This window comes from Trachymyrmex cornetzi, unplaced genomic scaffold (genome assembly GCF_001594075.2).
Source record: "Trachymyrmex cornetzi isolate Tcor2-1 unplaced genomic scaffold, Tcor1.1 scaffold321, whole genome shotgun sequence".
Lineage (NCBI taxonomy): Eukaryota > Metazoa > Arthropoda > Insecta > Hymenoptera > Formicidae > Trachymyrmex > Trachymyrmex cornetzi.
This window is the reverse complement of record NW_017297908.1, coordinates 1,009,517-1,025,307: the sequence shown is the minus strand read 5'-3', so window position 1 is coordinate 1,025,307 and position 15,791 is coordinate 1,009,517. Positions and strand designations below refer to the sequence as shown.

The 15,791-nt window shown below is 30.0% G+C and overlaps 1 protein-coding gene across 6 annotated transcripts; it reads right to left on the bottom strand.

Annotated features, from left to right (window-relative positions):
• Positions 1-383: 383 nt before the first annotated feature.
• LOC108762776 (uncharacterized) lies at positions 384-11,893 on the bottom strand. 6 transcript variants are annotated; one of them, XM_018509939.1, is made up of 13 exons: positions 10,177-10,226; positions 7,924-8,355; positions 7,079-7,326; positions 6,610-6,761; positions 5,927-5,974; positions 5,587-5,771; positions 5,326-5,446; positions 4,733-5,255; positions 4,305-4,510; positions 3,480-3,717; positions 1,099-1,315; positions 855-1,027; positions 384-779 (listed from the first exon to the last, which is right to left on the bottom strand). In XM_018509939.1, exons 4-13 carry the CDS (start codon positions 6,741-6,743, stop codon positions 681-683), a joined length of 1,944 nt encoding a protein of 647 aa, XP_018365441.1. In that variant the 5' UTR covers positions 6,744-6,761; positions 7,079-7,326; positions 7,924-8,355; positions 10,177-10,226; the 3' UTR covers positions 384-680. The 6 variants fall into 6 exon arrangements, with proteins under 6 accessions (XP_018365441.1, XP_018365443.1, XP_018365442.1 ...); XM_018509941.1 differs by lacking the exons at positions 7,924-8,355; positions 10,177-10,226 and adding an exon at positions 11,827-11,893; XM_018509940.1 differs by lacking the exon at positions 7,924-8,355 and having other exon boundaries at positions 10,177-10,244.
• Between the last annotated feature and the right edge of the window lie 3,898 nt (positions 11,894-15,791).

Genomic DNA, 15,791 nt, shown 5'->3' with positions numbered 1-15,791 from the left:
TAATATACTTTCATTCATAATCAATTATGTACTTTATGTACTCATAATCAATTATATATGTATATTATTATGTATATATAATATATAATTTCAGCCGATATTGTGCAAAGCAATTAATTATCGAAATCTTTCGAACGTAAACATGTAAAACATCTTGCATTATTAATTAAAAATATTATTACTTATTGTACTGTAAAAAATATGAAATTCTTAGGAGTGATATGTACCATATGATATCTCTCTAATAATAATAGCTCCATTTGTTGGTAAATAATTAAAATTTATCAAGATAAATATAACGCCAGTCTAATATACGCAGTCTAATATATACGCAACGTCATATTGCAAAAAACAAAGCGATATTAATCACAGCACTTTCGTTTAAAATTAAATAACATTTCTCACGCTACGATCAAGATCTTTTTTGATTGATATTTCGATGCGCATTATTCCTGTACAGTGGATCACGGAAAGGTTGCAAAACTTTTTTTTTTAATGGATTTCGGAACTCAGTCTTGCTCGTAGAGCGATTGAATGTAAATGGTCAGATCTATATTATAAGGAAGAGAACCAATTTCTCCGATGAGCAGACTGCATTCTGAAACTAATCGAAAAGAAGTGTTGCAATTTTTCTGTGACCCACACTGTACGCTGTTTAAAATTATGCTATGCAACGTTACTTATCCTTTGCAATAACAGTATTTGCGTAAATGAAATAGAGAGTTTTCCACACATCTCGCCTGAGATCCATACATATTGATTCTACTAATATCGGAGATCTGTAACAAAACAATAACATTGTTCATAATAAAATAATTGTGCCTCTCTCAGATAATTCGCTTCCCTGAACTTACTTTAGTGTGGAAAGTATTCTTCGCAAGATCTTGAACAATGCTAACTTCGAACAACGCGTCACCTGGTACCGTTTTTACTTTTAGTTGATAAATTTCAGTCGTTACTTTTGTTTTGGCACTGAAATCACCTATAAAACCGTCTTGATCTCCGGATTTTCGGAAATTAAGTAAACCTGAAATGTCATAGATACTAGCTTTATACATATAAATAACAATGATAAACGATACATTTTGCATGCCATACCTTTAGTAGGTATAAGCCTAGCAGCCCACAAGATCTCATCCAAATGTAGTATCGCGCATATATTATGATGATCTTCGGTGTAACCATTAAGGAATTGAACGAAGTAATTAGCAGCAGCCACAACGTTTGTGTCATCAATTGAGACTTCTTTCCAACCGAGACAAGCACACCAATGAGGTTCTATAAACGCATCTGCGCATGTTCTATCCACAGGTATCTAAAGTATTACATTAGTTATTAATTATCAATTTTTTCTTACAAATTTAATTAAGAAAAGTTACAAATTTTCTTTTAAATTGTGTCATTACAATAATTACAGTTAACTAGGCAATTCATTTGCATTTTCCAAAAGAAGCAAAAAATCGCGCTTGATTAATCATAAGACGATATTTATAGGCGACTATTCATATAGTCTATTCTTATATTTAAGACTGTCTTAAGTACAGTCTTGAGATATTATAAGCCAATCACACAGGATGGTATTCATAGTCCGTTCTTATTTTAAAATTTAAGTAATGCATTAAGATGCTAATACGGTCCTCTGGTTCGTGATATTTTGTAAATATAAGAACCAATTATGAATAGTGGCCACAAAACCATATTAACACCTTAAAACTATACTTAAAATTATTTTAAATATAAGAACTGACTATGAATACCAGCCTCTCTGAACAAAAAGCGATTTGATCAATGGGCGGAGTCACAACCTCGAAATACAAAGTAGTAGGGATATTCCATATAGACAGAATATTTCACTCATTGTCAGTATCACTCAGAGCTCGTGTTGTGTCACAAGTGATACGTTCCATAGTTAATCTACTTCCTAAGATTTGTCTCAAGTTCTTTTTTTTAAATTATTTTTTAACAGTATAGTTAAGACAAAATTTGAATTGAACGTGTGTATGATTTTTCGATGGAATGTGTTTTATATTCACTTAATTTGCGTTTTTTCATAAATTTCTTGGTCTTTGCCTATCTTTCGTATTTTCAAAAAATCCAAACAGGATATTTGAGCGACCTGTTCCTAGTAATTCATTTATTTCCACAACTCTTTGCAAACATTATTAATCCATTTCACATCGCAAACGATCTTTTTATTTTTAAAACTCGAACAAGGCGTTTTTTGCTTCGATGAGTAATAGTCAAGATAAGATTACGTCAGCTCTGATAGTATCAAATGGTATATCATATCTCGTACTTGTTTTCATTAAAAAAATGTTTATTTATATTATGGTACCGAAATGAAAATAATATATTTTCATTGATAATTTTATTCAATAATTGTAATGGTCTCTTTGTGCAGAATTTTCACATAATTTTTACATTTAAAATTGAATAAAAGTCATTTAATGGATCTCGATATTCACATGTAAAAAATAATAATGTTTTATCTCACAATAATTTTTAAATACTCAAGAGTCTTAAAATTCTATTTTTAAAAGCGTACGTCATGCATTATTACTAAGACAGTATTGTTGCACACATATTTCTAGCGTGCATGAGTCATTCAACGTTTCATATTCTAATTACTAAGACCCAGTTCCGCAATTCACGGTTAACTCTTAATCCGAGAGTGATCGCATACCGATCAATTTGCCGTATTTTTCCATTTTTTATTATACCTTTCAATTTATTGGCACTATTATATTTTTATCTTTACGTAAATGTTTGTTAATGTTTTTTCGTATAGTATGCGAAAATAGATGACGTAGATACGCTTATATCTACATAAAATTTGATGTTTGTAACGGTTGATCTAAAAGACGCGTGTATTTACGTTAGTGTTTGTCGTCTCCGTCAGTCGGTCAGTCTCCGCCATTATATTTTTATAAATAAAAAATAATATTATAATTTTCTTATTATTTTGTTACATATATCAATAATTTTAATAAATAAAAAAAATATAATTAAAATAAAAATATATCACATAAATATAATTTCCAGTAATTATTACGTTTCTTTGTTTTTAATTGATTAATTAAATGTTTTCTTATTAATTACTATTTACAGTAATTATAATCATATATGTATTCGAATTATAACACATATACGTGCGAAAATATATTTCGGTCAAAATGACCAATTCTAGAATTGGAAAGAGACAATAAACGAGTCGAACCTACTCGGTTAACTCGGGAGAGGCACGTCTCGAAACTAACGTTAGTAGGTCTCTTTCTAATTCTAGAATTGGAAAGAGATGATGAACAAATTGAACTCAACGAAATTAAACCGATTATAATCTTTGATCGTTCATCCTTGTCTGACCCACGTAACAGCATGGAAAAGAACCATAAAAACGTGGACATTACCTTATGAGATTTGGTATACAAAAAAGACCAGGATGACCTTTTTCTGGTTTATCTCTGTTGATATTAACTTACCTTATCAAACAAACTGATGGCTCTTTGACGTCGATCCCCATCTTTTGGCGTACCAAAGTTAAGTATATTTTCTAACGTCTTGTGCACATCGAATGGTGATGTTAAATATTGCGTGTTGTACACGAAGTTTGCGTAGGCTTGTGGGTGGACTTGTTTAAACCAAGGTGGAAAAATGAAGGAGAAAAACGGTAATCTTTCCTCTTGCTTGCCTTGTAAAGTATTACGAATATCCGCAAATCTAAAACGAAAATAACGATCAGCTTGTATGTGCATAAAGTGTAGAATATATATACAGGGTGAATCAGAGTCGTTGAATCAGCTTTTTACCCTATGAGAAAATAATTGACTGCATACGTTATAATTCAATTAGGTATGAAGTCGATAATTTTCTCATAGGGTAAAAAGTTAGTTCAACGACTCTAATTCACCTTGTATAGCAATATCTAATTAGTAATTAAAGAAAATATTAACAACCATAAAATACATAAATATAATAAATAAAATAAATAGTAACTTATCCAAAAATGCGTAAAAAATAGACAATAGATAAAAATCGTTTATTTAAAAATAAAAAATATAAATAAAAAATGCTCAGCAACTAACAATAACATAATTGTTACAGTTATAACTTTTTACTTAATAATATAACTGTTACGTATAACATGCGTTATGTTACAGTTATACTGTTGAATGGGAAATTATAACGAACAGTTAAATTAATTGATGTTTACTGAGAAGCATTTATCAATACAGACATTTCGCATCAAGTTTCTTGCGCTTCCAGATTTATATATATATATATATATAAATATGAGATATTCCAACCTGTGTCCGTGATCGCTCATTAAAATTAAAATGGTACTGTTTAAATGTCCAAGATCGTAAAGACTTTTCACCCAAGAATATAAATCGTCGTCCACCACTCCGATATCGTTATAAGAGTCGTGAGAAAGTTCTCCATGAAATCCAAATACGAATTTTGGCTGTTTTTTATATGTATTGAATATCGTTTTTATATAATTCATCATTACCTACATAAACACGTATACTTCAATATTACAGGAGCAAGTAAAAGTTTAACGAGAATATACGTAAGTCAACAAGAAATTAATTTTCTATTTGATGGTTTGATGTAATTACACAACTCTTTAAGTTGTTTTATAATTTAATACAAAGATTTTGGAACATTAGCTTTCTATATATTATTTCTTTCTTTATTTTATCAGTAAATTTATATTGTATTTAATACATACCAGATGGCGTGGAGTGCCAGCTAAACAGAATTTATTATATGTTTTGAAGTATGAAGAAGCGGCTAGATAATAAGTGCGCATGTAGTGATGGGTCGGTTGCTTATCAAATCCCTTTAAGCGATAAGTGAACGTCCCGATATGAGGTACATCTTCCATAAAACCTGTTATGTATCCATGTTCCTTATATTTATTCCATATCATAGGATATACGTTGACGTAATTTGCTGTGTTAATTCGTTTTCGCGTCTCCGGTAACTCAAGTTCGATCTTGCCGGTTAAAATCGGGATAAGTGCCTGCGGAGTGCCATCCCCCACGATATTATATCCCTCTAGCACCAGAGCATTCAGTTGTTTTATGAAATGATAAGTTTTGGGCAATTTACGAATAAACGTGTTTCGTGACAGCGAATCGAAGCCGAACATAAGCACATTCAATTTCAGGACTGTGTTTGGTACGTTTTCCCAATTGTGCTTCTGTTTGACATACGGATCGTGTTTCACACCAGCGAGTATACTGTGCCACCTAAACATATTCACTGTCAGCAGAATAATAGTGGGTACGTTTTTGAAAGTAAATAAGTAAATCAACTAACACATCTCCACTTTTCGATTTGCATCTGACATCTGCAAAATCACTCTCTCTCAGAATGTAGAAATCGTCAGCCTCTATACCATCCAACAATTTGTTATTGTAGTCATCTGTTCTGATAATTTCTGAAAGAAATAATAGTATGGATCACTCTCTAAATAATATTTTATAATAGTAATAAAATTTCACACTACGATTTTAATTATTGAAATGCATTACAATGTCTTTATCTCCATGTAATAAATATGTATTCTTTTTAACTTACCACTAAAGATGCATATTATGTGTCCATATTTCGTCTTTGCTTTATTAGTAATAACAAGTCTTGAACTTTCCACTGTAACCCAATCTTCTGCTCCACAAGATAAGGGTGGTACATCATGTATGAACTTCATTATTTCTGGACTAGAGATATTTAATTGAGGTAATTTGCATGCAACAACACCATCTCTGCACAAATACATTGATAAAAGATTATAAATATATAACGTAAAGTTCAATATATAATTGTTGCTTCTTTCTTATCTATGTCGAATTCTAAAATATTAATTGGAATATATGTGTAATTCAACTCACTCGTTTAAGGGAGAGTATCACATACATACCTTGAATAAGACTGTTCTGATTCTTTGATCAATTGTGATATGTACATTCTGAAATTATTTGAAAGTTTAGAATGTAAAAATATATATCAATATTTGGTATTGAATTAAAAACATTAAAAATATTTATAAACAAAAGTTAAAAAAGGAGCATACAATACGCCGATTATTTGTTGCGTTGTAATATATTTAAAATAATGGCTGCGTTCAGCAGAACACAACAATTTTGCAACCGTTTTATGATTCTCTGCTGAGATTGGATCATTCCTCTTGATCTAAAAGCATAACCCAATCAGCGCGAAGAAAACTTCCAACAGTTGCAAAATAAACATTCTGCTGAACGCAGCCATTCATTACAAATTGAAATTCATATACGTTTTGGCTGATATTCGGCCTTCATCAGTATGTTCTACTATACAATTTTAAGTCAGAAATTAAATAAGTTAAAAATTCAATTTAAAAATTATAAAAGATTAAATCTCAGTCCATTATAATATGCGATGGTCAGTTAATATAAGAAGTTGAGTGTATGAGACCGTATATAAATTTCAATTTGTAATGATTATTTTAAATATATTACATCGCAATAAATAACCAGCGTATTGGCTGTATGCTCCTTTTTTAACTTTTGTTTATAAGTATTAAACCATTATTTACTTCTACATTGTATTAAAAATATTACTCACAATTTATTTAGATTTGACATATCGGGTTCATTAAATCCTAATTCTATTCGTATTACTTGAACGACACAAAATAGAAGTGCTATAAATAGTCCTGCTATTATGCAGCGGCGAAAATGACACGCTGTGACCCTCATGGTTTGTTCAGTTTATTTCTGTAAAGTAAAAAAATATTAAAATTAACTGTTGAGAACAAATAAACATAATTTTATTCACTATAACTCTCTATCCTGCGTGAATTTTATTTCTATTTTTTTATTTTCCTTTATCTATTGAAAAATACACATAAGCACTGTTTTTGTCCTTGCAAACATCACGAAAGGATTAAAAAATTAAAATAAAGTGTCTATATTTCAGAATAAAGTATACAGTTTAATTTGCTTTGACACGAATATTATTGACAATTAATACAGATCAACTTGATCTAAACAAGTTAATGAAGTTATTTAATACTAAAGGCATATTCTCTTACACGTTCAGGTGTATGATTGTAGTATAAGAATGGCATTGATCCTAACTCAAATCGCCATGTGAGACTAACTACATCAGCAAACACTGCTATGTTGTTGGCTGTTGCACGAGACGGATGTTGGCTTTCGTTTATCATAATATACGTGATAATGGTGTGATGTATGCCAAATATCACAGATGTTGATACCGAGAATATTTTTATACTGCAGCTGCAATTTCAATATTGCCACTTATCCTGTTGAACTATCCCTAAAATGAATAGTCCAATAATATTATCTCTTTCAAATAGCATCAGTACTATCAGATACATAATATTATCATCACATACATTATATTTTTATCACATACATAATATTTTTTAAATTAAGTGTACAACACATTTATACATAATACATGTACTTTATAAATCATGTTATATTATTATACATCTATTGTCTGTCTTATCCTAAATTCGAATCTGGTTCTGGTCATATCTGTGTGATATTTTCAGCAAAGTTTATAATCCACTGTGTATTTTCGGATAATGTGTCATTAAAAATAAACGAAGCACTTGCATTAAATTTAAATCAAGTAATAAACGACCTTAGTACGACTTAGTTTCAACTAGTATCACTATAATAAGCCACTGTTGTAAGACCTGTGTACTGTATGAATATTTAAACAGCTATAACTAAACAATGACTTTCAAAAGTGGCGACTTTCGAGTCTTTCATATTGAATGTCATACATTACAATATGCAGATTTAATTACAGCGTCGTTTTTCCTGTCTTATTATTAATCTTAGTACGTATACACAGCAATTGTCTAGCGCGCACACGTGTTGCGAGATAAAAATGAAACTCTACCTCCGCATTATCACTGACGGATCACTGACAGATGAATCTGATGAATGCGCCGAAACGAGAATTCCGACGAAAATGCACGCGTTAATTAGTAATGTTTGATAAAGGGCAGTTCGGTGGCAGAACGTATGGCACGATAGATAAATGGCAACACGACAGAGTTTCCCATCGAGACTCGAGAGACGATGCAACGACCTCACGTACGCGCACGCACGTACCCACACAAGCTGCTTGATTGTGATTGTGAGTCTTCACAATTTTCCCTGGGGTGACGCTGCATCATGTGCGGAGGAGCAACGTAAACGTTAGGACGAGCGGTTCGTTCCAACTGTTTTCGCACGATTGCGAGAATCTCTAAAGGGTCCAGCAGGGTGCGTCGCGAAGCATCGACGTCTCGACGTCGTCGTCACAGTTCATCGCGACGCGTTCGATATCCTGGACAAACACGAAGATGCCTTACCATCTCTCTCTCTCTCCGGCGAAAATCGGAGCTCGTTCCGTTACGAGATGCACCGTGAGGCGTGAAATTCCTACTCGGTTCTCATTCGGCATGTATATATACACGACACTCACACATGTCCGTGCATGCGTGTGAGTAAGGGTATAGCTGAGTGCATTTACTATTCAGGATGGTCAGGTCTTGGAAGAATAACTCGTTTTTTTGGGAAAAGAGACATTTTTCCATCCTTTGGAAATAAAAGCCCTAAATAGTCAAGCTGGATTTTTGTGCTAAAATAATCTGCGAATTTATATACTAATTAATGCACATCCAATTCTTCAAACCGCGCACCGAATTTATTTTCAGTCTTGAAACGTAATTCTAATGGAACTAGACTAGTAACATGATAAATTAAATTGATAAGCAATTTAATTGTATTAACTTAATTGATTAAATTATATTAGCAATTTAATTGTATTAAATATAATTAAATTAATAAACAATCCTAAAATTTGTAAATAATTATTAATATATACTAATTAATACATATCCAATTCTTCAAACTGCGCACCGAATTTATTTTCAGTCTTAAAACATAATTCTAATGGAACTAGAGTAGTGACATGATAAATTAAATTGATAAGCAATTTAATTATATTAACTTAATTGATTAAATTATATTAGCAATTTAATTATATTAACTTAATTGATTAAATTATATCAGCAATTTAATTATATTAAATATAATTAAATTAATAAATAATCCTAAAATTTGTAAATAATTTTATTGCGAAAAATATCTACAGATTTTAGGGCCTCTTCACCAACTCTTCTGGTTAAGTTAATCGACGATTGTAAAAATGCCAACAGCAGTTCAATGTAGAACTTTTTCCTTGTCGTTCTTTTTTTAGACAAATTGTGTTTAATTTTCTATGTTAAGAATCGTACTGAGTTAATATCAGCAACATTTTAATTAAATTGCTTATGAATTTGTGATATTACTACTCTAATTCTGTTAGAATTGCGTTTTAAAACTAAAAATAAATTTGACTCGCAGTTTGAGAAATTAGCTATGCAGTATATAAATTCACATTGAATTATTTCAGCACTAAAAATCCTACAGCTTGACTGTTTAAAGCCTTCATTTCCAATTCGTTGTGTAATCACTTTACGGTCTTATAAGATTAATTACACTTTGTATTGTTTTTCAATCCTCTTTTTAAAGATCTTCAGTTTTCTAAATAATTTAATTTAATAGACTTAATTAATAAAAGTTAGACGGAATGTTTTGAATAAAGTTTGGAAATTGAAATTGTTTGCATTAAGTACATATATTTATGAAATGAAATAATATATATGTATATCTATAATATTAATATATAAATAATATATAAGTTCAAAAAAGATTTAATATAAAGCTTTATATTAATTAAACAAAGTTTAAAGATTTTTGAGGAACATAAATTCCTTCTCTAATTAAATTATTTTTATGTATTAAACAATAGTTTGATTATATAGCAATGAATTGTCAAACTGGAAATAAAAATTGCACTGTGTTTCAACGTTTTTTCCATACGATAATTAACACAACACGATTAGCGCGAACAAAGAGAGATATTCCAGTCGACACAATAAACTAACATCAATATTACATAATTTTGCATTCAACAATATAAATGCAATATACACATAGTGTTACATAACAGTTACATTATTGAGTGCAAAATTATAACACTGATGCAATATGATTTTTAGTTGTGTTGAATAGAATGTTTTTTAATCGTTACTCGAGAAAATTTATTGATCATCAAACGTACCTAATGCTCGGTAAATAGGATGCTGGACACCCGACAGATTTTGTCATATCTCGAGACCACACGAGTACCACGAACGACAACACGTTGGAAGTTGGATACGATCGATGAGTGACCTCGACGTCATACGACTAAAGTTTAATCTTTCCAGTAAAACAGCGTATTTTCTCCGTTGAATTGCCATACATAAACATTTTTTGCGTTCTTCTATCAAATTCTATTTCATAAAATGATCCCGTTTGAATTGTTTGAATTGTTAAAATTCTTATTCAAAAGATTTTGCTAAGGCATTTATGTCTTCAGAAATCCCACGTAAATTTTCCAAAATATATAAATAAATATATATATTCCACATGTAGAACAGACACACACAATTATATATTTTTGTTATTATTATAATACATGTATAATAATAAATATATTTTATATGTGTATACATATATATTTTATGATTATTATAATGTATACACTATTAGACAAAATGTGTTGAATTTATTAACATAAATCACATGTCCCAAACAGTTCGTTCAATTTTTTGGGGTAATTTAGTACAAGATGAATATGTTGGAAAATTACACAAATATTATGTAAGAAAATAAACAAAAAAGGTAATAGCAACACATTTTGTAAACAAATCATGGAAGCATATTTTTTCAGTTAATATTTATAATATGTTAAATTAATCCGGTAAAAAATTTATCATGCATGAATATGTATAAATATGTATAAACATATATACATAAACATGTATAAATATTCATAAACTACATCATTTTTATGAAATATGTCCATGCATGTTTATACATCTTTCTTTCTTTTGTAAAATTACTATTTAGTATAAAGAAATAATAATAGTAATGTGAAAACATTAAAAATAATTAAAAGGGTAATTTTCACACTATTTGTTTTAGAAAAAATCAAGTTTGAAGAAATGTAAAAAAAATTACTTCTGTATAATTATATATAAAATTATGCATTATTGTATATGAGCAATTATTTTTACATTTTTCTAAACTTATTTTTTTCTAAAATAAACAATGCGAAAATTATTCCTTTAATTATTTTTTATGTTTTCACATTATTATTATTATTATTTCGTGTTTATACATATATGTACATATTCATGCACGAAAAATTTTTTACCGGAAACCCTGCACATTTTTATTCATTTATCATAGAATTTACGTTTTAAAACACTTTATTTTTTCATTTATTTAATAAATTATGTCGTTTTGACACTAAGAAATGTTGAATATAAATTTCACACAAAATCTTTAAATAACATAATCATATTATGTTAAATCTCGTGTTAAATTAATACTCGAATATGTTAAAAAAATTAATATAAACTGTTAACATGAACACGAGTGGACCGTTTCCAACACAAATACATAATTTTTTTTGTATAATAATAAAGGATGTATAATTTCTTTATTTATATGAATATGTTATTTTGACGAAAGAGAAATATCTTTTTAAGTATAATTTAAAACTTTCGGTGCACAACTCATTCATAAATCGAAAGGCGTCTGGCCTAATAACCTATCGTAATGTATTTAATATTTTAAACCAGAGATGATCTCAAATATGCACCGTGTGACAAATGAATTGGATGATCGTTTACGCACTCGCGATCATACTCGCGTGTGTTACCTGTCGGCACACTGATATAGCACTGTCAGCACCAGTTCGGTATGAATAATTTCTAATATCGCTCAATCGATTGTATGTAAAAAGCGGATACTATGCCGGTGGAATATTTGTTTTATGGATCTCTTTACGTAGAACACTCGTAGAGAAGTATTCACTTTTGTTTTATTTCCAAATAGATTATGTAATATTTGAAATATGCGCGTATGATATGTACAGCTGTCGTCATTTATCGTATGATTTCAATTTGCAATTAGCCAAGTATTATCGCACATATCCTTTTTTCCTTTTATGTCTTTTTAAAAATATAGTATCGCGCATCTTATACTCAAATAGCCAGTTGTGCAAACCTAGATAGCCAGCCATGCAAATTTAACCTATAGATAGCTAGCCGTGCAAACCTATAAGATAGCCAGCCGTGCAAAGGTCACAGCTAAACAAAAAAGCTGCAATTTTTATAGTTTAGATCTTGTATTGGTATTGTGAAAGTTAATGTTGTCAGATTTTAGTTACAGCTTCAAATTATATTACAGTGCTAGCATTAAAACAAAACCGCGTGCTATAACTTTGAAAACGCACGGTGCTATTATGGGTTTTGTTAACACTTTTGCGCACAAATAACAAAATTTTTGTGTTGAATTTTTGTGCCCGTTTTATTCTCGCACATAGATTTCTCCCATACGCGATCGCATTGTCAGCATTAAAATAAAACTGCGTACTATAACTTTGGAATTGCACGGTGTTTTTTTACGCGTAACTAGTTTCGTGTAGAAATATGTTCAATTTTTAAGCAATGCACAACGTGTCGCCACTAGAAAGACACAAAGAAGTTCAATTACTCGTGTTTAAAAAACCATCGAACGGGATAAAAGGCGCAGTATAATGAGAAATATTCAGTGAAAAAATTTTATCCTTTTTTTTAATAAAATGGCTGCGCATTCTTCTAGATCATTCGATTAGACCTTTAGATGTCGAGTCGGAAGACTCAACTTAAAGAGGAATAATGGCTTTATATATAGAGATATAGAGCAGGAAGAGGAACGAAAAAAAAATCCTTATGTAACAATAAAATAATTTTTAAGTAATAAATCCCTTTCATTAAAATTACGCTTATATGGAAAGGATTTAGCCATTGAGTAATATCTTGAATATTGTTTAATTTTTGTGTGCGCACAATTGAGAATAAAGTCTTTAAGTTCTCTCTACTTACCCAATAATCAATTTTTTATGCACTGAAAAAAATTTGCACGTATAGATATACAAGGTGTCTGTAAAGATTGAAACCAAACTTATAGTGTGTTATAGAGGTCAGTATACAAAAAAAAAATAGGAAACACTAGATGTGGATCAGGCACTAGTTCCGGATCACGTTTTAAATTTAAATAATTATATTTTCTACTAAATGGTGTACATATCATAAGATTCTTTAACATTTGTTTTATCTCTTTCAAATGTCAATTGATTTTAATTTATTAGAAACAGCGCTACACACTTTATTGATGTCCTTAACTAATTAAGGGGCCTATTCCGTAACTCTTAACGACTCTAACGATATCGTTAAATTGTCGTTACGTAGCTTTTTATTTATTTGTTTTAGGTATAGAATACAAAACAGAATATAAAATAGTATACATGTCTATGTAAAAAGTTACTATTCATAATTTAATTGTTTTTTGACACAGCAAAACAAATTATCAAAAATACGACCAATAAACGAGCAAATTAAGATGTTAAATGAACAATTAACGTATATTTGAATTCAGCGACAATAAAATTGTGTACAAAAAATTATTAAAACCTTTCAACTCACGGAATCTTCTTCAGTTATAAATCAAACAATAAAAAATTATCCTAATATTCTAATCGCAAATATAAAAGTCGATGGAATTCAATGTCGTAATCATACCGCAACACACCAAAGTATTGACACACAAAAAGTCCGCAAAAAGTAACGTCAAGATGTCAAATTTATAATTAAATTCTAGTTTAATGGCGAGAATCATGTCAAGTCCATTAAAGTGAAGTCAATAATGTAAAATAATCTAGATCAAGATATATTGAAAATTGTAAAGAAGAGAAAGAATTTTTATACCAGGGTAGTCATTACAACTTACAGTCATGGTGTGAACAATTTGACATATAATTGTCTGACAGTAATAATTAGTGCAACCGTTCTTACCGAGACCTCAGGATGAACTGAGGCCAATAAGCAATAACACATATTATATGTAACGTAAGTCTAAACAATATTATGTGTATACAAGCAGTTATTTGCTATCTTTAGAAATTTCCTTTAAAATATCAAAAGAAGATCCATCGAACAATTCAGTCTCATCTTTTTTGTAATTAATTCCATTTTTTGTTTTATAATATAAATTATCTCCGAAACTAATCTTATGTTGTAATTAAATTCAATGTCTAGTATTTTAGTATTCTTCTAATCACACGTGTGGTTATAATCTAATATATTGATCAGTTATTATCACATTATTATTATCATCAATTTATTAAAAGTTTATTTCCGGTTATCAGTTTATTAGTTATTTATGAGTTATTATTGATAAGTTTTATCAATATCCCAAATAGTAAAGTGTCATCAAAATGACGTCTTTTTTGAGTCAGTAATATCAATAAAGTCACGTCATAAAAGAGGTCAAAAACGAAGTGATAATGACGTGCATAAGTCACAGACCGATGACGTGTTACTTATAACGACAAAATGACGGCATATCTGTGACGAGAAATATACGTCCAGAATGTTTCCAATATATGTATATACAGGAAACAAGTTGACGATATTTGTCGTCATTTTGATGTCAAAATTATGCCGTCATTTTATCGTCATAAGTGTACATATAAATGTATTAGTGAAATTACCCAGCTTAATTCTCTCTTAGCTGGGTAATTTCTAATATTATACACATAATATAAAAATATTGTAATAAAAAGGACAATGGATAAAATAATCCAATTTTTGGCTTAAATAGTATCGTCCGATTTATATAATTAAACTATAATAAAAGAAAAATAGCTCTGTGTGTGTGTGTGTGTGTATTTTGGCAAAACGAATCACTATTTCTACTTATTAAACATAAACTATATATGTTTTAAATAGTAAAAATGTAATGCCACGTTCTTATTGGTTTCATAGAAATTACGAGCTATTCCGTGAAGCTGCTATGTTTTCGTTCATTTCTTCTCCCTTTTTTAAGATACGCATAAAAGTTGAATGTTCTTTATAAGATGGCAAAAATACTTCCTTTTTACGTGGCGTTATCCATGTAGTATTCACAATTGTCAGGCCACATCCTTCTTGTTTAGTAAACTCTATTATAATCTATTATATTGATCAGTTATTATCACATTATTATCAGTTTATTAAAAGGTTATTTTCGGTTATAATCAGTTTATTAGTTGTTTATGAATTATTATTGAGTTTATTAGTTATTATTGATAAGTTTTACATTGTTCGTTATACACTTTTATCAAAATTACGCAATCCAATTGTGAAAACAAATAAAAGAGGAAACAGACCGTTGATATATACATATGCCACCATGCCGTTGCGTTAAGGTGTCTTAAGCCTATTCTACAATAATCGTCGTAAGCGTATAGTTGTAAATGGTTGTAGTTGTAAGAATTGATCAATCAAGTCGAAAGTGAGGAGAATACTCGACTGTGATAGGTTCATTCTTACGGCATACTGCTCATGACACCGACGTATTGTGTAACAGGTTTTATCATGCTAATTAACGTGCGGTTCATTTTAGCCACATTTCAAAACAGGTTAAAGTGAGGAGAATACTCGACTGTGATAGGTTCATTCTTACGGCATACTGCTCACGACACCGACGTATTGTGTAACAGGTTTTATCATGCTAATTAACGCGCGGTTCATTTTAGCCACATTTCAAAACAGGGCACATGGTCAAAATTGTGTAGATAGAGCGGACTAAACTGAGTCGAAA